The sequence below is a fragment of the Parastagonospora nodorum genome, assembly GCF_000146915.1.
Source record: "Parastagonospora nodorum SN15 chromosome Unknown scaffold_14, whole genome shotgun sequence".
NCBI lineage: Eukaryota > Fungi > Ascomycota > Dothideomycetes > Pleosporales > Phaeosphaeriaceae > Parastagonospora > Parastagonospora nodorum.
This window is the reverse complement of record NW_001884562.1, coordinates 967177-989290: the sequence shown is the minus strand read 5'-3', so window position 1 is coordinate 989290 and position 22114 is coordinate 967177. Positions and strand designations below refer to the sequence as shown.

At 53.9% G+C, this 22114-nt stretch overlaps 10 protein-coding genes across 10 annotated transcripts; 3 read left to right on the top strand and 7 right to left on the bottom strand.

Annotated features, from left to right (window-relative positions):
• Positions 1–375: 375 nt before the first annotated feature.
• SNOG_09435 (hypothetical protein) lies at positions 376–1384 on the bottom strand (the record flags this gene model as incomplete). The annotated part of the gene is made up of 2 exons (XM_001799676.1): positions 376–1143; positions 1322–1384. The coding sequence occupies 2 exons, from the start codon at positions 1382–1384 to the stop codon at positions 376–378; spliced, it is 831 nt and encodes a 276-aa protein (XP_001799728.1).
• Positions 1385–1764: 380 nt separating this feature from the next.
• On the bottom strand, positions 1765–2003 carry SNOG_09434 (hypothetical protein; the record flags this gene model as incomplete). Its single annotated transcript, XM_001799675.1, has 2 exons — positions 1765–1918; positions 1969–2003. The coding sequence occupies 2 exons, from the start codon at positions 2001–2003 to the stop codon at positions 1765–1767; spliced, it is 189 nt and encodes a 62-aa protein (XP_001799727.1).
• Positions 2004–2156: 153 nt separating this feature from the next.
• On the bottom strand, positions 2157–3579 carry SNOG_09433 (hypothetical protein; the record flags this gene model as incomplete). The annotated part of the gene is made up of 3 exons (XM_001799674.1): positions 2157–3293; positions 3346–3395; positions 3453–3579. 3 exons carry the CDS (start codon positions 3577–3579, stop codon positions 2157–2159), a joined length of 1314 nt encoding a protein of 437 aa, XP_001799726.1.
• Positions 3580–4335: 756 nt separating this feature from the next.
• On the top strand, positions 4336–6417 carry SNOG_09432 (hypothetical protein; the record flags this gene model as incomplete). Its single annotated transcript, XM_001799673.1, has 4 exons — positions 4336–4514; positions 4581–5392; positions 5425–5595; positions 5645–6417. 4 exons carry the CDS (start codon positions 4336–4338, stop codon positions 6415–6417), a joined length of 1935 nt encoding a protein of 644 aa, XP_001799725.1.
• Positions 6418–6620: 203 nt separating this feature from the next.
• Positions 6621–8333, bottom strand: SNOG_09430 (hypothetical protein; the record flags this gene model as incomplete). Its single annotated transcript, XM_001799672.1, has 3 exons — positions 6621–6957; positions 7045–8237; positions 8323–8333. The coding sequence occupies 3 exons, from the start codon at positions 8331–8333 to the stop codon at positions 6776–6778; spliced, it is 1386 nt and encodes a 461-aa protein (XP_001799724.1). The 3' UTR covers positions 6621–6775.
• Positions 8334–9086: 753 nt separating this feature from the next.
• On the bottom strand, positions 9087–9752 carry SNOG_09429 (hypothetical protein; the record flags this gene model as incomplete). Its single annotated transcript, XM_001799671.1, has 4 exons — positions 9087–9362; positions 9413–9541; positions 9574–9590; positions 9617–9752. 4 exons carry the CDS (start codon positions 9750–9752, stop codon positions 9087–9089), a joined length of 558 nt encoding a protein of 185 aa, XP_001799723.1.
• Positions 9753–11129: 1377 nt separating this feature from the next.
• SNOG_09428 (hypothetical protein) lies at positions 11130–14464 on the bottom strand (the record flags this gene model as incomplete). The annotated part of the gene is made up of 2 exons (XM_001799670.1): positions 11130–11414; positions 11465–14464. 2 exons carry the CDS (start codon positions 14462–14464, stop codon positions 11130–11132), a joined length of 3285 nt encoding a protein of 1094 aa, XP_001799722.1.
• A 748-nt stretch (positions 14465–15212) lies between these two features.
• Positions 15213–16234, top strand: SNOG_09427 (hypothetical protein; the record flags this gene model as incomplete). Its single annotated transcript, XM_001799669.1, has 4 exons — positions 15213–15367; positions 15427–15785; positions 15834–16005; positions 16054–16234. The coding sequence occupies 4 exons, from the start codon at positions 15213–15215 to the stop codon at positions 16103–16105; spliced, it is 738 nt and encodes a 245-aa protein (XP_001799721.1). The 3' UTR covers positions 16106–16234.
• Positions 16235–16443: 209 nt separating this feature from the next.
• SNOG_09426 (hypothetical protein) lies at positions 16444–16927 on the bottom strand (the record flags this gene model as incomplete). Its single annotated transcript, XM_001799668.1, has 2 exons — positions 16444–16803; positions 16859–16927. The coding sequence occupies 2 exons, from the start codon at positions 16925–16927 to the stop codon at positions 16444–16446; spliced, it is 429 nt and encodes a 142-aa protein (XP_001799720.1).
• Positions 16928–17539: 612 nt separating this feature from the next.
• SNOG_09425 (hypothetical protein) lies at positions 17540–19498 on the top strand (the record flags this gene model as incomplete). Its single annotated transcript, XM_001799667.1, has 5 exons — positions 17540–17969; positions 18021–18431; positions 18479–19105; positions 19187–19257; positions 19319–19498. 5 exons carry the CDS (start codon positions 17540–17542, stop codon positions 19322–19324), a joined length of 1545 nt encoding a protein of 514 aa, XP_001799719.1. The 3' UTR covers positions 19325–19498.
• Between the last annotated feature and the right edge of the window lie 2616 nt (positions 19499–22114).

The window sequence follows — 22114 nt, the reverse complement described above, 5'->3', positions numbered from 1 at the left end:
TACAACCCCAGGCGTTCATGACAGCTTCATTTCCCCGACAAGTACATTTCCAGTAGCGAGTTCTATTTACAGCGTACCATAACCTCCAGGCAAATAAAAGTCAGCTGAGAAATACGGCCGGGCTTGATGACATTCCATCACCCGACACGACCCTTGATTGAACAGTTCTCTCCTGCTTGTATACTAGACCAGACTCATCATCTTCACACTTGATATTCCTTAGCTTCTTGAATTTCCATCCCCTTTCCTCCCACTACTCCTCAATCCCACCTGCACTCTCCCAACTCCCCTTCCAAGCCCACCCCCTCGCCACGCCATCCAACTCCCCCAGAGCCTTATTAACCTCCCCGGCTCCCCCCTCCTCCCTCCTGCCCCTTAATTCCACAAAAAAACACATAATGCCAATTCCCTGACCCCGCTCGGCCTGGTATTAATACTCGTCAAGTTGAGCCCAAACTTCTCGAACGCCGCGAGACAATGCGCCAGCGCGCCGGGATTCGCATGGTCGACTGTGAAGGTGATTAGGGTTTTGAAGTCTGCGTCTGCATCTTCATTTCCGACGGATAGAGAAGGGGTAGGCAAGTTTTTGTTTTTGATAATCAAGAAGCGCGTCGTATTGCCGACATGGTCGTTTATACTCTCAGCGAGGATGTCGAGGCCGAAGAGGGACGCAGCGACCGCGCTTGATAACGCAGCGGATTCTCCGGATTTGTCGGCCGCGGCGATTTCGGCGGCGCGCGACGTGCTGCTTACGTCGTGGCGTTCGGTGGCTTTGAGGTGGGTGGTGAGGAAGTTCGTGCATTGGCCCCAGGCTTGGGGATGAGAGTATAATTTTTTGATTTTACTGAGATCCGCGAGTGGTTTGCCGGCAATTCTGTCGGCTTGGGTGACTGGTGTGGGAGCGTGACCGAGAAGGCAATGTTTGACGGCGACGTAGGCTTCGCCGCAAACGAGGATGTCGGGATGCTTGTTTTGCGGGTCGCTGATTAGGTCGAGGGTGAAGACGACGGAGCCATTGCTGCTGTTTTCAAAGGGTAAGACGCCGCGGTATGCGGTGCCGTTTTGGACGGCTGTGAAGATGTCGGCGATGGTGATCTGGGGTGAGAGCGTGAATTCATCTTTGTTGAAGGCGTCGAGGGCAGCCTGAGTATTGTGAGATGAGATTGAATAGGGGAAGAGGTTGTTAGATCTTGAAAGATGAGATGATTGTGACGAAATGAAAGTTGAAAGGTGCACTGAATGTTCCTTCTCTTTCAGAATGCCACTAACTGGCGCACTCGACACAACAATCAAAACCTTGTGTAATAAATCAGGCCCTTACCTGATGTGTATAGCTAGCTTCAGGTCCTAGAAATGCTACTACCGGCCGCTCATGTTCTGCCATCTCTGTGTTTTTGTTTTGTATGTTGATGGTCGGCTTGATGTTCGGGACTAAATTCTAGGAGCGGTATCGGCGGCTTTAAGCTCGGGAATCTACATGCATCACAGGTCCTTGGTAGGGCGCATTGAGTGGACTCACACTACGTCCAAACAGTATGATTCTTGGTGACAGTCGGGCTTTGTAGTGTCAGGCAAAGGCAAATTATGACATGATCTAGACATATCACATATTTCAAACAGCAGCCGCAAGCAAGAACTCGAGAATACAGTTTATTGGTTCAGCTGAAATGGAAAGAGTGACGAGCTGATGCATATATCTTGGTTTAACTAGCCTCCTCTTCATCCACCCATACCTGCTATGTGAGATTGCTGCAAAATTGATACTTATCCATAGCCATTCTTTGCCATCTCCAGTGCATGACACAGGTCAAGCCAATATAGTCCATCAACCGTAGTTCTGACTACATTCGACGAAGGAGACTGTTGCCTCTCCATTGAAGCGAGAGCGGGTCGTGGTAAGAATGGGTAGTTGATCAGCCTGCGCACATGTTAGTAAGCTCTTTGGCAAGTTCGTAAGAGAGTACGTACATTGCAAACCCTCCGTGAGCACTCCCATAGTCCATCTACAACCTGGAAAGGCGAAGTGTCGTGGCTTCAGCAACTCCGGTCTTCATTCCGGACGCGTCATGTTGACCATGCGCGTAGGCACCGGACGTTCCCTCACTCGACGCGTGGAGTGGAGCCGGTGCCTCGCGGTCAGCGAGGGCGCACAACCGTCAATCATCGTAGAACTCGTCTTCATCATCATCGAAGTCGGCAAGCTGCTCAAAGTTGAGCGCATATCGGAGGATGGCGCCAATACCACCAAATCCCTTGACGAACTGGTTACCCTCGGAGGAACGGTCGGAGACGAATTCAAGATTGGCACCAAAGTCGCGGTACTTCTCGGCAAGCCATTCGAGCATGGAGCCCTGGTCGATAACCTCCATCTCTTGGCCAGTCTCCTTGTCCATGAAAAGACTGCGATCCTGCTCTTGCTGCTTGGTCGTGTGCAGGATGATCTCGCTGCCTTCGGAGCTCTTCAGAATCCAGCGGGTGATCTCCAGATTCTCAAAGACAATCAGGGTCTCGGCAGCACCAGCCTCCAAAGCCTTCAAAGTGTCGTCGATACCGTAGCAGACCTTGCCAGAGTCCTTGGAGATGTGGTCAAAGTACTCGTTGATGAGCTTCTTCTCCTGGATGAACTTGACGTTGCTGAGCGTCTCCCCAGCCAACTCGATGGCCTGGTTGAAACCGTTCTCGCCTCCGTAGGACACATCCACAACCTTGATGACCTTGGACTGCAGACGGTTGTCGAAGAGGTCGGACTGGTTCAGGTCGTTCTTGAAATCGGCGGAACCGGCCAGAATGATACCGGCGACGTTGACCTTGTCGGCGGTGACGAAGTTCTGGACAGCCAATTCGGCGACCTTGCGGACGTAGTTGTGGCGCTTCTCCTCTCGCAGACGGGCGAAACGCAGGGCGGACTGACCACCACGGCCGTGCTTCTTGGGCAGATCGACCGAGAACTTGTGGACAATTTCACGCGTGTTTCCAGACAGAGTGCCAAAGAGGGCGCCGTTTCCGTCCATGATGATGAAGCCAAACTTCTGGTCTGACTCGAGCAGCTCGCTCAGGGCCTCGGTGTGGAACTTGTTGTCACAGAGGTATAGCGACGTGTTGATGGGCTTGAAGGGCTCGAAGTCGATGTTGATCTTGCGCTCCTTGCCTTCTGCGGTGATGATTTCACCGCAGTAGACGACGAGGCCATTGGGCGGGACCTTGGAGTACAGCTTCAGACGCTGCTGGGTCGAGGTAATGGCCGAGAGGACGGAGAGACGGTTGACGCGGGACTTGATGTTGGAGGCGGTTCCCTGTGCGTGTTAGTCGTGGCTTCCTTCCTCGGCTGTTCTTTGCGTGTCTTACGAATTCTTCAGCCAACATCTTGGCGGCGCGCGAGACCTGGTCCTTGGGCGCTGTACATAGTGAGTCGGTCGCTCTTTCCGCGTTGTTTCACGGCGGGGCGCACATACGGATAATGAGCGAAATCATGGATGTGCCATTTCCGCGGGCGGCTTCAAGACGCTTGATCAGCTTCTTGACCTTCCAGATCTCAATGTTCTTCTCGGCGTCGTTGGGCTGCTGGTCCTTCGACGACATGGTCGCGGTGTTGTGGTGGTGCCGTGGGCGAGGGCGAGGGCGAGTGCGAGTGCGAGGGCGTGAGGCGTGGAGCGTGGAGCGTGAGATGGCGGGGTGGCTCCTAAGAGATTTTCTTGCTGCGCGGAGGGGCAGTGACGAGGGTAGCCGACTGGCGGCGGGAGAGGCCGTGGGAGCGTGCTATGCGGCTGTGTGTTCCGCGCGCTGGTCGCGTGTTGCAGGCTTCGTCGGTTGCAGTAAGAGAAGAGCTGCCCGCTGGCGTCTGTGAATTTATTCTCTTCAGCACTCCAGGGCTGTCAGACAAGGCAGCACCCAGCACCAGCCACCAGCCAGACCAGTCATTGTCCGGCGCCGTGCCCTACCGCCGCCGTTCGCTAGCACGGCCATTCAGGGCGCTGCGGGAATATGCAGTCGTCCAGCACCAATGACGGAGGCTGCGGGGCCATGTTCCCTCGTGATACCTGCAGCTTCAAGCTCCCCGAGTCTTCACATCATGCTTCGCTTTCGGCCATGTTCCATGTTCCATGTTCCATGCTCCACGGTATAAAGCCCCAAGCACCCCAGCCGGCCATGGAACGTGCGAACGCCAATATCTACGCCGACGATAGCCCTCGTTGAATTTCAGCACCTAGCTCCCGTCCCCTGCATGCATTTTACCAACAATTTTAGGTCACTACTCCACACAATTTATCCTTATCTCTGCCTTTGACGCGCCCTGTTTCCTGCTCGTGCGCGTGTCGATGAATTAACACCTCCGCCATGGATATCAGAGGAAAGCAGCCGTCGACGTGGGACACGTACGAGGGCGTCCACCGCGGCTCCGTGGGCTCCAATGGCAGTCGCGTGCAGTGGGACCGGCTCGAGAGGAGACCAAGCGGAGAAAGCACGGCGGCCTCGGGGACATGGTCCAGGGTGCCAGGCGAACTGCGCAGACGCAGGTGAGTAGATGCGACACTGCATCTGGTGGGAGAACAGCTGCGTAGACCAAGACTAACAAATCTCAGGTCTTCCATCTCGCAGCAAATCGGCGCTATTGGTGACGCCGGTGGCGTGAACAGCATCAACAACTTTGCCCGCTCATGGCAGCGAGCCGCCGGCTTCTTCGAGATCACCCCCGTGCGCCCCAGCTTCCGCGTCGAGACTGACGACGACGACGATGTGTCCGCCGACTTCCCGCGAACAGGGCTGCCCGAGCCTACGCCTCCCGACCAGCGCTCAGCCCTGCGAAGAGCCCTCCAGGAGGGAGACCGCCGGACGTCTGATAACGCCCTGGTAGACGAGGAGCAACCGCCTACCGAAGAGACGCAATTGTTACCCAGCGCGGCGACACGAGCGAGAGGGGAGAGCATCTTCACCATTGAACCGTCGCTTTCGTCGCCATTCGGAGGCAGCTATGGCACTGGATACGGCAGTCTCTCTGCGCGCGTCAACGAGTCGTCGATGCGCCATGCGGGACGTCTGTTCACCGACCAGCAGCTCAAGGGCGTCACAGAGCCTGAGCTGCAGCGCGAGCCATTGCTGGTGAAGCGCGTTGAAGAGGACGGCCATATCATCAACGTCGTGGTTGGCCAATCGACACTGCCCCAGACCATCTTCAACTCAGTCAATGTTCTGGTTGGAGTCGGACTACTCACACTACCCTTGGCACTCAAGTACTCTGGCTGGCTGATCGGCATGGTCTTCCTCGCATGGTCAGCCATCGTCACAAGCTACACGGCGAAGCTCCTGGCAAAGTGTCTGGACGTCGACAACTCGCTCATCACCTTCGCCGACCTCGCCTTCGTCTCGTTTGGCAACAAGGCGCGCATCGCTGTCAGCATCCTCTTACTGCCCTCGAGCTTCTAGCAGCATGTGTTGCCCTTGTCGTCCTCTTCGCCGACAGCATGGACGCCCTGATCCCTAACTGGGATATCCTGTTCTGGAAGGTTGTATGCGGCGTGATCCTGATCCCTCTCAGTTTCCTCCCCCTCCGCTTCTTGTCCTTCACCTCCATCCTTGGCGTCATGTCCTGCTTTGGCAGTAAGTCTCTCCTCTTCCCTTCCCCTCACTCCTCTAACAACCACCACAGTCACCATAGCCGTCTGGGCCGACGGTCTGATCAAACCCGACTCCCCAGGCTCCATCCGCCAGCCCTCCCCGCAATACCTCTTCCCCGCGAACCCCCTCACCATCCCCCTCTCCTTCGGCCTCCTCATGTCCCCCTGGGGCGGCCACTCCGTCTTCCCCAACATCTACCGCGACATGCGGCACCCGTACAAATACCGGCGCGGCGTCGACATCACCTACATCTTCACGTACCTCGTCGACACGGGCATGGCCTGCGCCGGCATCCTCATGTTCGGCGACGGCGTGCGCGACGAAATCACAAGCAACATCTTCCTCACCGACGGCTACCCCAAGAGCATGAGCGTCTTCATCGCCGTGTGCATCGCCATCATCCCGCTGACCAAGATCCCGCTGAATGCTAGACCCATCGTGTCCACCTTCGAAGTCCTCTTCGGCCTCGACACGCGCGCCCTCGCGACCGCCGAGGGCATGAACGGCATGTCCGGGCTCAACCGCGGCATCGCCAAGATCGCGCTGCGCATCGGCACGATTATCACGTTTGTCGTCATTGCGATCCTGTTCCCCAGCTTCGATCGCATCATGACGCTGCTGGGCAGCGTCGCGTGCTTTTCCATCTGCATCATCCTGCCGCTCGCGTTCCATCTGAAGCTGTTTGGCAAGGAGATTGGGCGCACGGAGACGATGTTGAACTGGGGGTTGATTGGCGTGAGTAGTGTTATGGCGGTGGTGAGCACGGTGTTTGCGTGCTTGCCGAAGGAGTTGATTGGGGCATAAGCATGGGGAGGGAAGAGATTGAGAGGGTGTTGTTGATGATTATGTAAAACTTTAATTTGTGGGTGAGATATCCAAGAGGCATCATCAAAGGCGTTGGAAGTGTTGCATTTGGTGGCTTTGAGATTTCGTTAGTGAGAAATGCATCGCATGCCAAATATCACATGTGTGGCAAGTGAATCACCGTCGAGTGATGTCGTCTTTTGACATGTTTCTTGATTTTGGTACATGTTCTCTGCTCACAGCGAACATGCTTTCATCATACTCGTTGCCCACGCATGCTGACAGCACTGCGCACGTAGGTGGCTCACACACCTGTTGTATCTGCTACCAGGCCTACCCTTCCCTCATATACCACCGTCTAAGCCTGCTTCGGACGCTCCGGGATCTTCTTCTCATCCGTCGGCTGCTTCCACTCCTTGACAAACGGCAAGAACGCCGGCTGCCCGGGGATGTATTTCCGCAGCACCTCGGGAACATTGAAGCCCTCTGGAGTCTGATAGTTTTCGAGGACACAGCAGAGCGTGCGCTCCGTAGCGCAGACTAAATAAAAAATCGCGTTAGTAAAAATGCAAGAAAAAAAAAAACTGTAGTTGTGTGTAGTGGGATTTTTTTCAAGGCCAGACTTACGAGTACCATTCAACGCATGCACGTAATCCTTCCTCGTCGCCGTCTGCTTCTTGACGCCAAACCGTATCTCCAACTCCCTCGTCTGATAATCCGTGCAATTCGAAATCGACACGAGTTCCTTGTACTCGCCGCCGCCCGTGACGGGGAACCACGCCTCGAGATCGCGCTTCATGGCGGCGGCATTGTTCAGCGCGCCAGACACAATCGCAACGACCTGGTATGGCAGGCCCAGGCTCTGGTAAAACTCCTCCGAGGTGGCGAGCATGTCGTCAAAGGCTTCCCAGGACTTCTCGGGCGTGGTGAGGAGGAACTGCTCGACTTTTTCGAATTGGTGGATGCGGAATATGCCCCATGCGTCTTTGCCGTGCGAGCCCGCTTCTTTGCGGAAGTTGGTCGAGTAGCCTGCGTACTTGATTGGGAGGTCCGCGGTACCTAACCACTCCTCAGAGTGCAGTGCGGAGATGGGCTGTTCGGAGGTGGCGATCAGGTACTTGTCAGTCTCGGGCTTGTCCTTGCTCTCAGTGACCTTGTACAGCTCCTCGTCGAAGTCGGAGAGTTGTGCCGTCTTGGCCATCTGGTCGCGCAGCATGAAGAAGGGTGGCTGGTTGGGGGTGTAGCCCTTGTTGAAAAGGAATTCGAGGCCGTAGTTGATGAGCGCGAGGTTGAGGAAGAGGCCGTAACCGGTGAGACAGTAGCCTCTGTGGCCGACGATTTTGACGCCGCGCTCTGGGTCGTAGCCGGCGAGGCGCGTGAGGACACCGTGGTGTGGAATGCCGTCGGACTTGAACTCTGCTTTGCGGTTCTCGGGCGCCCACGTCTTGATCACCGCGTTGTCGTCCTCGGTGTTGGACACGGGGACGTCCTTGTACACGTAGTTTCCGATCGTTTTGGCCTTGTTGTTGAGCTTGACGAGCTTCTCGGCCGCCTCTGCTTCCTTCTTCGCCTTGTCCTCCTTCAGCTTCTTCATCTCCTCCAGGAGCTCGGTTGCATCCTCCTTGGCCTTCTTCTTCGCTCCCACCTGCTTTTGGAGCGCATTGATGGAGGATCCGATTTGTGTTGCGGCATATTGTGTCTTTCGGTGCTCCTCGAAGTCGGCAATCACCTCGTCCACAATCTCCACGGGCGCATTTCGCTTTCGCTGCGAGTCGCGGATCTTCTCTGGGTCACCCCCGCGCTCTGTGATGAAGTCGTTGCTACCCCTCCATGTCAGTTGTGTCTTGAAAATGCTCGCGCCTTTGCGTGTCCGTGGTTGCTGATATGAAATAACAGAAAACTTACATATCCAACATTGTGTATCAGTCCGTCGAATGTCTAAGCAATCGAATTGGTCCCGGGCAGAGTCGCGCGCGAACGACTCACAATTCTGATGGTGTCGCTTGAGTCAGGGTTCAGCCACGGTTAGTGTTCCATGGCGGGGCAGGTGTGGCGCGTGTGGCTGTGCCCAGACATGCAGGGGTGGGTGTTTGAAGCACACTCTGGTGCAAAGAAGCAACGGCAAACTTGCCAAACTTCCAAAGTCAGTAAGAAGGCTGGCAACCCATGTTCAGGCGTCGAAAACAGTAGTTTTCTCGTCCAAGCTTCTGACTTGCCTGTTCAAGGAGTGGTTGGTGCGGCAGTGCATCAAACGGTGTGTGCAGCTGACGACGGCAGTGCCGAAAGCGAGGACGTGCCCAGAGATAACTATTCATTCTTCGTAATCCATCGTACCGTCTATTGAGATACGTAGAAACAAGGCCATGATGCCCGTATAAAAACCAGCCGAAAACGCTCACTACGCCTTCGCTCAAACGCCGTTACACCATCAGACCTCCGTAGAGGGTAAGAGATAAGCCAAAAGCCACCCGACCGTCTATGCCGTCTACACTCAACATATATCCATGAAACAACTTTCTTTCGCGGGTCGCTCAAAGGGGGCTGCATCCGTTGCACAGCCGTCCCAGCTGACTCCCTTCTCTCTGCTCTCGTGCTTCTTGTCGAAGTAAGTCTCGAGGAAACTTGCCGCCGCCGGGCACATCTCAAGGAGCGCACGTCAGTCAATGCTTCTACATGACGGTGCACTTGCTTCCGCCAGCGGGCTCACTCGGGTTCTGGCTCCTTTCCACCTCCGAGATTATGAGCTCGAAAGCTTTGAGGACGTTCTCGTTGTAGCGCGCGCTGGCCTCGGTCCACGCGCACTTGAACTCTTCGGCGAGGGCTTTGCCGTCTTCTGGCGTGACTTGACGCTGTTCGGGACGGAGATCGGATTTGTTGCCAACGATTACAATGGGCACCCAGTCGACGGCCTGGTGTTGCACATGGTTAGAGTCTTTGCATGTGCTCTGCAACGGATCGCAGATTGAGCGTACTGTTGGGTAGGGGCGGTATTTACCAGGTGATTCAGAATCTTATCGCGGATTACGCGCGCCATTTCGAAGCTCTGCTTGCTGGCGACCGAGTACACGATCACATAGCCATGGATGCCGATGAAGTGTTTCGAGTTGAGGATACTGTATTCATCCTTGAGCAACACAATGTCAGTCAATGCCTCACACTATCCTTGCTCTCGACTGGAACAAGCATAAAAGGACCGTACAGGTGGTGTGGGTGCTGCATGATTTTGGTGGGGCATGGAGATCGCGACGCGATGCGGGGAGAAAGAAATCCTCAAGTACCTGGCCAGCGGTATCGATAATCTCCGTTGCAAAGTCCTGGTTCTTATAGCGAATCATCTTGCTGAACGTATTCTCAATAGTTGGATAGTAGCTGTCGACAAAGTGGCCGTCGACGAATTGCACCGTCAGACTCGACTTGCCTGCGCCGTTTGTCAGTTGGGTACCTCTCACATGCTTCGGAACGCGCAAGCTGAACCACTTGACAACGAGCACTCACCGACGGCCCTGCTGCCAACAATGGCTACTTTTCTCTGCTTGGGAGCCGGCATCTTGCTGCTGGCTTTCTGGGGAGGTCGTGTGGAAGCTGATCGACTCGCCAGTGTTGAAGTTTGGCTGTCTCAGTCGATCGCTGAGACGTAGCTGCCTGGGATGCGCTTGCTCCTTGCGTTTTCCGGTACAAGCTAGTCTGCTCGGAATGACGCCGTCTAGCCGCAGGTGACACCAAGAAGGTAAGACGAACGAATTAAGCTTCGTCAATGACAGCGACTCGAGTCGAGCACCAAAAAATTGAAAATGGGGAGAAGTGGCAGCGAAGTATCTTGAGAAATAGTGCTTCACAGAAAAAGTCCAGGCCGTGTGCTTATGCCGTCATGCCTGTTGCAGGATCGAGTCCGGGACTTGTAGGCGTGACATCCACATGTGGTCGTTTGGGCGACGTCTAAGGGTCTGGTAGTGTACATATGCTAGCAATGGACGAATCCCAGGCAATCTATTTACGTGATGTCAATTATGCTGGGTCTAGCGGCCACTCCAGCACATCCATACAGCGAACCAAGATGACCAGACAGCGAGCAAAACATCGGAGCTGCGAGAAAACTAGCTCTCGTCTGCAGCCAGCCCCAGTGCTCACTTTACCCGAAGCATGCAAGGCAGGGTCCGGAGGTCCATGGCAGGGTTCGTAAAATTGCGACTTGCTGCACAGAACGCTGGAGGAAGATGTTGTAAATTGTTGCGCGTATCAAAGCAGTCGGTAGCACAAGCCGGCTGCGTCATGCCTACCGAATTCCGGGGTCGAGGCAGCCTTCCGAACACGGGTTTTGCAGGCACCCAATTAGCCGTGTTCAAGACCATCGATCAGATAGCTGCTCGATCGCAGTTTGTAGCATGTGAATATGTAGTCAAGTCTGTATTCTCTGCTATGCACCGGCAGATTTGCCAGCCTAAACTTCGCATGCTTCTGCCGGTATCCACCTCGGTCGCTTGCGACGCTGGGTCGCCATGAGGCCCAATCCTCCCGGTAATTTCTGCGCATTCAAAAGTCTGGGGTATCGTGTAACCATAAAATGCCCAACGCCGATGACACGGTAAATACTGCCCAATGATAACCAAGCCGGGTCAAAAGTACCCAAAAGGAAACAGGAAATTATGTAGCCGTCTTTGCGAACGGTAGGCACTGCATGCCCGACAACATCAGCCGCTTGGCGAACAGCCTGTTCAGTGTCCCGTCATTTCCAGCTGCTCAACAACGAGCATAATACGCGCCGTGTAATTTTGCCAGGTTTCTTGGCCCTCTTCGCCTTCGTATTGCTTTGCTTTACGATTGGCGTGTTCGTGGACCCGTACAAACTCCTTGATCTTGTCGACAAGCGTTGTCAGTTCGCCTCCCGGTAGTTGCGCGCGAACCTTGGTCTTGATGGTTTCGTTTAGACACAAGTTGCCAACGAGAACACTGAGATAGCCGACTGCTACACTAGACTGAGACTCTTCCATGGAATTGGCCTAGCACTATTAGCATTGAATTCATCCTTTATTGATCGACAAAAGCCTACCTGTGTAGTTTTGGCTGAACCCTCCACAAAAGTCTCGACAAGTCTCTCAAGCAAGTCTATGCCGTTATCGACGTTCAGTCTCGCCTGATCACTATGTTCGGTAAGGTTGATCATGGCGCCTAGGCTCAAAATGAGCGTGTCCAATACTTCGGTGCGTTCATCCGCTTCAAGACTTTGTTGTAGGAGCTCTGCCAGGTCCACGATTGACTGTGTGAGAGCCTGAACGAACACCGACCCAGAGAACTGCTGACAGGCCTTTGGTTTGTTGTTCGTCAGATTCATGCAGAGCTTTACGGCCATTGTGACTAAGCCGAATTCTCCAGTAGTCTGGAAGGTATATGCCATCGATGCTGCAAGACGTTGCATCATGCGAGCTGACCAGGCAAGCTGCTTTTGTTTCGCCAAAGAGACGGCCTCCAACGTTGAGAAGATAGAGGAAATGACGATTTTGTCGTCCGTTGCTCCTTTGCCCGCCGTATAGCGTTCTGTAATACTGTTCGCCAAGTCTATCAACTTGGTAAGGATCTCTGAGGTAATGATTGCGTCCTTGTCGCCAACTTCTCGAAGTCCAAGGACCAGCATGTCTAAAGCTTTGAGTGCGACAAGCTGCGGTGATAACATCTCCGGCTGCAATGGTGACCAGATTTTGCTAGCCAAGGCTGTGGAGCGCAAATCAACTACGGACTCGTATGCAATTTTCGACAAGTTCGTCTTGCGGTTCTTCGCGATCTTCTGAATGTCGTTCTCGTTGTCTATGAGCTTCTCCAACGAAGATAGAAGCCCAGAATGACGTATTTGGTCCAAGACAATGAACGTAGGGTTGGCCTTGAGCATGAAAACTGTAGCTAAAACCGCAGCAAAGTCGAAGGCGATTTCGCCATTCGAGGCTAGGTGCTTCAAAAACTGTTGAGCCAAGGAAGACTCCATCAGCGAATGAGTAAACGTAGGATTAGCCATCTTGCCGCAGAGCTCCAACAACGCAGTGCGGCGAATACTGCTTGTCGACTTGACAGACATGTCGTCAATCAACATCATGTTCTCCAGCTCAAAGCCGTCATTTTGGCCCTGTCTTCTGAGCTCGTGCATGCCTCGAGCCTGACTCGCATCCTCTTCATCTTCAGTCTGGCTATCTCTTGATTGCGAAGCCGTAGCTATCGGGTCATCCATATCCATTGACATGAAAAACTCATCATCGGGGTTGGCCTCCTGCAAGTAGGAGCGTTGAGTGGCGTATGTGAACTTCGGTCGATGGCCAAAACCGGTTGTCTGGGATGTCTGAGTATTTGCCACGACCTCATCATCCAGATCCATTTCATCCGATACGTTGAGAGTATTCGATCTGCTGATATCATTGGGGACTGCCTTTCTCTGCTGCTTGTGCATTGTGCGTGGCTGTGGTACTGCTTTGGCGCCAGCTTCACTTTCGCTATCGCTTTCGCTGTCGCTGGCTTCCTCGTCCGAACTGTCGTTTTCAGGCTTCAGCTTTGCAATGAGCCTCGTTTTCTTTGCATGTGCGCTGTGGCCAAGGTCAGATTTGGACTTGGACAGGCCCGCCAGCAGCGACTTCGGTTTTGAGTCGGCCAATTGTAGTTTTGAAATGCTTGGCATCGAAGGAGTAGAAGATGCACCAAGCAGGCTACCAAAGAGAGCTTTCTGGCGGGGAGTGACTGAACCAGATATGCTATTGGAGGAAGGTCGAGCAGGTGTGACAATCGATGCCGGAATCTCATACATGGTTTCGTCCTCCAGTGATGTTGCTTCTGGCATCTCAGCGATGGGAGAAGTCATTGATGCAGCGGTCTTGGGCACCATGCTGTGCAGCGTGGCTGGTGAGGATTGTGTCTTCGCGCTTGAATGTGACGAGAGCAACGGAACTGTGCGCGTGCGCGCCCTTCGTGGCTTGTCGGCGAGGGGCGCTGCAGGTTGAGTGGCAATTGCTGTGACTGCAGAAGAGACAAGGGACGGCTCGCGCCCAGGGGAAGTAGTGTCTGTCTGCTTCTGGGACTTGGCGCGGCGCAGAGGTTGTGATTGCTCAGTCCTCTGCACGCCCGGCTGTTTCACTGCTGATGTAGATGAAGGAGAGCCTCGTCGCTTTCGCTTCTTCGCAGCCGCTGAGGAGTCCGATCCAGTCTGCTCTTTGCCAGCGTCGCCTGAAGGCGCTTTTGTCGACGGCGCCGGCTCTTTGCGGGCCACTGGCGGAACTCGTCTCAATGGTTTGGGAGTGGGTAGGTGCGACTCGTCGTCCGAAGGGGGCATGTCAAAGACGTCGAGATCTCGGGGCGGCTTATTCGACGTTTTCGCCGCTCCACTCCTGGCAGGCAATGCAGGTTTTTCCTTGGTAGCTTGTTGCGCTGGCGGTTGCAGTACTGTGGGCTTCTTCGGTTGGGCAACTGGCTTGGTCTTGACCTTCGCAATTGTCGGTTGCGAGGACTGCTCATTCCCACCATCTTTTTCAAGAGTCGATGCTGGTTGCGGTGTCTTCCCGCGCCTCGGTGCTTGTGCAGCCGGCACTGGCGGTGCCCTAGAGGACTGCATTGGTTCCTCCGACTTCTTTGCCGCGGACGAGACTGTCGGCTTGACTGGCTCGACCGCATGCGAGGTCTTCAGCGTCTTCTCTGTCTGTCGGCTGGGCTCTTTTGTTTTGCCATTGGTAGCAGGGGCCTTGGTCCGTATTTCGGGGGTCCGACGCTTCGCAAGAGGCTTCTTCGTAGTTGTCGGTGCAAATGCAGCAAATTCGTCGTCCGAGGGCACGTCGAATATGTCCAATGGCGCTGGCGCTGGCGTGTCGCGTGCAGCAGGCTTGGAAAGCTTTGCACTGGTCACCCCCTCATCTTTGCTCAGAGACACGTGCGGGACTGTCGATTGTTTGCGCGGTCGTTCGGGAGAGGGCGCGTCATTGCTCGGTGCAGGCGCAGGTGTCTTTGCTGACGGAAGACGCGATGATTTCCCATACGTGACGATCTTCTTCCGGCGATCCGGCGCAGTGAAGGTCGGAGCCATGGAGGTGGACATTTCTTGTTGTCGCGTTGTCGTGTGTCTTCGCGAGGTTACTCAAACGCGCATCTTGTCGGCGGAGATGCGAGAGCACGGTGGCAAGGCGATGGAGCCTACCCCACAAGCAGGCCTCGTTCACGGTGAGCCTTTTGACGAGCCGACGCGATCATGAAGACTGAGCGGTGAACTTGTTTGCCAAACGGTGACGGTGAAACAGCGCCTCGAACGCGACTCTGCATATTTTGGGAACAATGACGGAGCCAGCCCATGTGGCTGCTGTGATACATGGGCCCGAGCCAGGGTCCCGCACGCATCTCGCAGACGGCCGGCAGGCTAGACCTACTCCGGGCTGGTGGGGAACCCTTAGGCGAACTCCATCCATCTGCCAGCTGCACTTCCCTTAAGAGGGCACGAGTCACGAGCCTTAGGTTCTAGTCCTCCTGAGCCCTGTCTTTCTCTCCTCCTTCTTATCTTGTTACTTTGTGCAATTGTTCAACTATCGGACATTGCCTGACGAACTTTTCAACTCATCCCAAACCCCATTGACTGACCAGCTACCCCTCTATTGCTCATTGGCCGAGCGAGTTGATCTTTCGATATCAGCTTGTACCCTTACTAGTTACTATCAGCAAACCCACCGAGGATCTATTCAACACACCAAGAGCATGAATTCCTCAAGTACATCGTCAACCGATGAATTCAACTGACTCTAGATAGATCTCCAAAACTAGACTCGCTCAATCTCATATTGAACATGTCCAAAGAATCCCAGCCTTCCGCACCCTCGCAGTGCGTAGGCCCTGAGTACCGGCCAACAGCTCTCAAGCCCACTGCGACCGTCTCAACTCCCCTCACGCAGGAAAATGTTCACATTCTACCTCAGACCCCGCAGCTGATAGCACTTTTGACGTAAGATCCAAATACAATCAGCCCATCAAAAGAAAGAGTCGTCCCTTACCATACCACAGCATGATCCGCGACCACAAGACCGGCCGCGCAGACTTCATCTTCTACAGCAACCGCATCATCCGCCTGCTAGTCGAAGAAGGCCTCAACCACTTGCCCGTTGAAGAGCAGGAGATCACCACGCCTGTAGGTAGGCCCTACGCGGGTGTCAAGTTCGAGGGCAAGATCTGCGGTGTTTCCATCATGCGTGCGGGCGAGAGCATGGAACAAGGTCTCCGCGATTGCTGTAGGTCGGTGAGAATTGGAAAGATCTTGATTCAGCGGGACGAGGAGACGGCTAAGCCGAAGCTGTACTACGATAAATTGCCCGAGGACATTGCGGATCGGTGGGTGTTGTTGCTGGATCCTATGCTGGCTACTGGTAAGTTTGTAGTGCTTTTTGGATTGATGATGTTCTAATGGGCTATAGGTGGCTCGGCGCTCATGGCTATCGATGTTCTGAAGTCGCGGGGCGTACCCGAGGAGCACATCTTGTTCCTCAACCTCATTGCAAGTCCAGAGGGCGCGAAGAACTTGGCGGATCAATTTCCCAAGGTCAGGGTAGTCACTGCTTTCGTTGACCAGGGACTTGACGAGAAGAAGTAAGTTGTCACGACAGAAGTGACACACGTATACTAACCTGCTCTCAGCTACATTGTTCCAGGCTTGGGTGATTTCGGTGACCGTTTCTACACCATGTAAGATTCACCCACAGTGTGGCAGGTTATATAGCACATCATAGCATAAAGTCGTCTAGGACGTCAGATCAGCATGGCAGTAGGAGTTTGATTTCAAGCAAATACTTTGAGAATGAACAGATTTGGCGAGCACACCCATTAGCCGCCACTTCATTTCCATCTCGATGGATATGTAGCCCATAATTGCGCTACGTGTTGACTCCTTTGAACGCCTTAACCTGTTATCCCATTTTCCGTGGTATCACCAACGCCTTTGAGTCTGGCTATCAGACCAGACCAATACCCATATCGCAACGTCCCAGCCATCTTCACACCTGCCTCGCCGTCTCCACGACAGCCATCCTACTCCGCATACTCGCCCTCCGCATCCAAATCATCCTGCTCGACAAACCTCAAATCATCTGCATCCGGCACATCATCCTCGTCCTCCTCCCTCGCCGTCTCTACACGGCCCATGCGGCCAGTCGCACGCGTCGTCGCCGTCTTGCCCGCCGCAGCCTCCTTAGCAACGGCATCGCACGCGTCGATCCAGTCAGCGTAGACGTCGACAGGCGCGGAGAGGTAGTTGATGTTTGTCTGAAAGGTCTGGCCGCAGACTTTGCATTGGAGGTTGCCGACGCCGGATTTCTTCTCGATGGAGACGGAGACGGACTTTTCGTGGTTGCAGAAGAGGCATTGGAAGGTTGTGGGGAGCTTCTCCTTCTGTGGAGGTTATTAGTATGGGGGTCATCTGGGGGAGATGTAGGGGGAGACATGCCCTCTTGGGACCCTGAGGCTTGCTGGATGACTTGCGCTTTCCCTGGGGATTGTTTGTTAGTATGCGCATGCGACCAGGCTGCGATTGAGTGTACCATTTTGGATTGATGTATAAGAGGATGTAGGCGTTTCAAGCGAGTGTATAATCCTATGCGCAATTGATTCGAGCTGTCTAGTGCACAAATCCAAAGGGGAGACTCCTTTGTGGTGTTGTCGCAAGGCGCAGCTTTCTCCAGTGACGATGTTCACGAAAATCGAAGCTCGGGCCTTCGCGTGGTTCCGACGCCAAGCCTTCCGCTATCCCTGCAGCTTCCCCATGCGGCCAAAGCGGAGATAAGCCAATCACCTATCACTGAGCTGCATGGTCAGCTGTTCCGTGGTCGGGACGGTGAGCTCCTGGCCTTCGTCCACGTTGCTCCTGTCCTCCTTTCTTCTTTTTTCTCTTCTCTTTCTTCAAGATCTTTGTCACCACGTCAAGACCTTTTGGGTAGCAGACAGCTTGCTTGAACAATCGCTGGCTATTCACCAAAAACCCCGCAATCGTCCTATCTTGCGTATCGTCTCGTATCGGCAGTCTCCGGTCTCTGCCACACAGCTTGTAACGAGACAATCTGAAGCACTTTGACTTGCCTGTGTCATCCTATTTACTGGGCTTCATCTCAGAAGACATCCTTCATTCATCATGTCCACAAGTGATGTGGTACTGAAGGAGATCTTGGAGGGGTTGAAGTCACTGCGGACTGAGAATGCTCAGCTAGCAGCGTCTGTTGATAAGATCAATGGCCGCGTTAACATGCTGGCTGGTATCAAGCAGATCAAGGATGAAGCTGCGTCCGAGGCTGCCAGTGGCACTCTGAGTGACGGAAAGGCCAAGGACGTTGAGTCTAGCAAAGCTGTAGAAGCCGTATCAGAACAGTATGATCAGCCACCTTCAAACGTTGATGCACCACCTCGTCGAGCCAGCGTCTCCAAGTTTTCAAAGATTATCTTGACGTCGTACCCGGGTCAAGCTGGTGTTGATCCGTTGCCCATGGAATGGGGTGCCAAGGATCCTGCCGTGCGTGGACCTGTAGTCGTTTCTAGACATCCAAACACTATTCGACGACGCAATGGTATGTTTGTCTTTTGTGTAGATGCATATCTACATGACTAACATTCAATAGCTATCGGTGCTCACGGAGGTTCCTACTCCATCTACAACGCCCTCGCTGTGGCAAGCAAGAACCTCGACATTACACACAAGCCAGACTTCACCAATACTGAGCCTGCTGCAAAGATTGGTCCTTTCCCACAATGGAGCGACAAGAAGAAGATTGTAGCTATGGATCCATATGGTCATCTTGCCCCTTGGCTTTTCAAGGAGACCATGGACAAGGACGATGTTGAGATTCGTCCCACCATTGCCATCACGCGTGCACACATGAAGGTGCCAGAGATGGAGAATAGCGTAAAAGAGGGTCGCATCAAGGTTGACGGCAAGATTTGCGTCAGTGATTCGGGCGAGATTGCTGTCACTAAGGTCGCTGTTGAGCCCGTATGGTATCTGCCTGGGGTGGCCGAACGCTTCAACATTGGTGAGTATCTTCACATACCAGAAGAAACCTTACTAACTACCGAACAGATGAGGGAACACTCCGAAGAACGCTCTTTGAGGAGACCGGCGGTTCGTACCCCGAGCTCATCACCCGTCACGACATTAAACTCTTCATGCCACCCATCGGTGGTCTGACAGTCTACATCTTCGGCGATCCAGCAAAAATGTCCGATCCCAACTCCAAGCTGGCACTTCGTATCCATGATGAATGCAACGGTAGCGATGTATTTGGCTCAGACATCTGCACATGCCGTCCTTATCTCACATTCGGTATCGAGGAAGCCGTCAAAGAAGCCCAAAATGGCGGCAGTGGTGTAGTCATCTACTTCCGCAAAGAAGGCCGTGCCCTTGGTGAAGTAACCAAGTACCTCGTGTACAATGCGCGAAAGCGCGGAGAAGACAGAGCCAGCGAATACTTCAAGAGGACAGAAAACATTGCTGGAGTCAAGGACATGCGCTTCCAGGCTCTCATGCCCGATATCCTGCACTGGCTCGGTATCACAAAGATTGACCGCATGCTGAGTATGAGTAACATGAAGCACGATGCTATTGTGGAGCAGGGCATCCCCATCCATGAGCGTGTACCGATCCCCGACGATATGATTCCGGCAGATAGTCGTGTTGAGATTGACGCGAAGATCCAAGCCGGTTACTGTACGTGGTCCTCTCTGATCAACCCCTCACGTCCCAAGATCATAACCCGATCATTTATTGAGTCTATGCTGACTTCTGCAGTTACAACTGGTCATGTCATGTCGATGGACGAGCTGGCAAACGTAAAGGGCCGTGGTTGGGAAGACATTGACGTACGTGGGATGAGTTCACTCTTATTTGCTCAACTTGAACGACAACTGACTTATCCTGCAGCACTGATTATGCGTGTAAGAAGGTCATCTGTGCATGCAAGGTACAGTGCGATTGGCCTTCATGCACGTTCGACGCAGGTAGCAACCACTTCGGCTCAGTAGATCCGTTCGAACGGTCTCGAGTGCCGCCCAGAACGCCAGATAAGGGACTGTATAGAAATGGAATCGTATTACGCCTTGATCGTCCCTATGGAGGTGGTGGAGTGATCCTTGTGGTGTTTCCTCCCGCCGGCTACATCAGCCCGCGCAACGGCAGCCTGCTCATTCCCGTAAGCCACTGACGAGCAACCAAGTCTCGCAGCTTGTATGGGTGGCTCCGTCTTACGGGCCGGCATCAGCACGGCGCTCGAGCCGTTGCGTCTGCCTCTCACCCCGCGCCTACATCGCAACACTCACATGAACAGCCTTACAGCTTAAGCGGTACAACGCATCAGCCCTCACCCATGCATGTCAGTTAGTGACGATATCCGCCCGGCCGCCTTACCCGCCCCATCACCAGCACGTGTCTGCTCGACCCCTCACCCATGTCTGCAGAAAACACCTACGAGGGAGTCATACATGGCATTTTTTCATCTTCACGGCAAATCTCTGACAACTCGGTGCGGCCCGCGACACGTTGGGCTCGACCGCCATCTCACCGAGCCCACTTAGTCCAGCACACAACACACAAGTTCAGAGTAGTGGCAAGTATCGCATATCTAAACGCTGTCAAGTGCTTAAGCGAGACAGCGCCAATGGTGGGATCGGCAGAAAAGATCGGCCGTCTAGATGCGCGGAGATTTTGGTGGTGTGGTGGTGAGGGGTTGTTGGGGAATAATGCAGATGCTGCGTATTATGTGTGTGCGCCGGTTTAGGGCAGAGGGTTACACTGCATTCTTCCTCGTCATCTTTGACGTTGTTCTTCTGTTGAGTAGATTCTCGGACCGAGTTTATAGGTGTTCCAGTGCTTTAGCATTTACAAAGTGCTGAATTGTGACCAGTGTGCAGGTCGACAAATGGTACTGAGTGTTCAACGGCCGCGGTTGTAACGGGTGGTTCGAGACGTACCCGCTTCTCGGGACCAGGTACTGGAATCGCGTTTACCTACATGTAAAGTGGTGGCTAACCTTGCGGTGGTGCAGTAGTACAAAGCAGACTGGGCAGCATGGCATATAGTGGGGCTCGGGCATCTGCAACTGTTCCTCAAAAGAGTTCGAGAGCGCGAGTTCGAGACGAGCAGACTCGGCAGAATGGAGGAATTCAGATTACCAAAGGCCCTGGAATTTAAAATGAAAGGTGAATTTGCTTGAAAAAGAAAGGCCTGTGGTGTGAGAGGTATGAGGTGGGCTGAGCTTTCCGGGCACGTGCTTCTACACAATCAAATGCCCCGAGGGCGTACCTATGTATCCGATGACTTGAACTTGAAAAAGACCATAATGTCACCGCAGGCAGCAGCTTCCGTAGAGCTCTGATTCGACTAGAGAATCGAAAGCAAATACCGGTAATGGCGGCAAGTAAGAACTTCGCCATGTTTAATGTGCAGCCGAAAGTGACTTGCTGTTGGCGGGCCCGCTTCGCTTGCTCCACAAGAAAAGCACCAGCAAATGCTTTCAGCTGAAACTACGACAGCTGACAGTCGAAGTGGATCCAAACCAACTTAACGAGAGTTCCAGAACGAGATCGGGGACAAGAAGAATCGCCTGGCTGATGAGAGACGTCTCATGCTGTTCGCCCGGTCAACGAGAGCGGATCCCTAAACCCATGAGGGGTTCGAGCCACCAGAGCAAGGACCTCGTCCAGCAGGTAACGTGGCCACCGCTCTATCGACGCGCAACGCTGTTGTGAACGTGCATCAAGCGAGTCAGTATTTATTTGTGTCATCACACGAGAGCAATACTGGCATCGGCATCGAGGGTTCGTGAAGTGACCACGTTTGATCGGTTTGGCTGCTCTCGTGTTCTTATGCTCCAACCGGATCGCCCGCAAAAGTGTACTAAGGCCATGGATGACCTTGTTTATTCGTGTTCTCGACTCTCGACGACTGCAAATGCATGACACGCAGAAAACGGCAGATTCATCCCGTGCAATGTCAAGCAATGTCGTCACGGGGCGAAGCATGAATGAAGCAGGCAGAATGAGGCAGTTGCCAGCTTCAGGTTGCGCACAAACCTTCCGGTGGTCTATCGATAACACAATATCGGTCATATGAATAAGGACTCTGGGATGTGCGTTCAGGTACAAGGGCAAGGAAGGCTGGCGTCGATTGTCACGATTCTCAGGAACTGGAACGCGCCTCGTCTTGTCATCGGCCATGCACCATGACGATGGCAGCGTAAACCTGGAGGGAACCGGCTGCGCTTCCGCCGATTCGATGACATCCAACGTCGGCGCCGCACTGGCACTGAACCCGCTCTTCCGGCCTCGCCTTGGATCAGACGCGCAATGCCAATAGGAGGCGACAGAGCCAATACTGCAAAACTCAACACAAGCGCATACATAGCGTTTATGGGGAAGGCGATCATCGTGTTGCTGGTGATAACATCGGAACACCGAAGAGCGGTGGCTGTTTTCACTCTGTCCAGCGGTGGCCAACTCAGACGTGCAGCAAAATTGGCAGTCTAGATATTGACATGAGGTGGTCCTGTGTGCGCTGGGGACGAGTTAACGGATGACAGCGCATCTACCCTGCAACGTTCTAAATCTAAACGGTCCACGTTTCCTGGCGGCGCGCCCTTAGCCCAGAAGACGTAGGCGTGGAGTGGGATCCTCCGGGCTTGCTGATGCAGCTGGCGCGGCAGGGGTCCCCTGGTACGTGCAG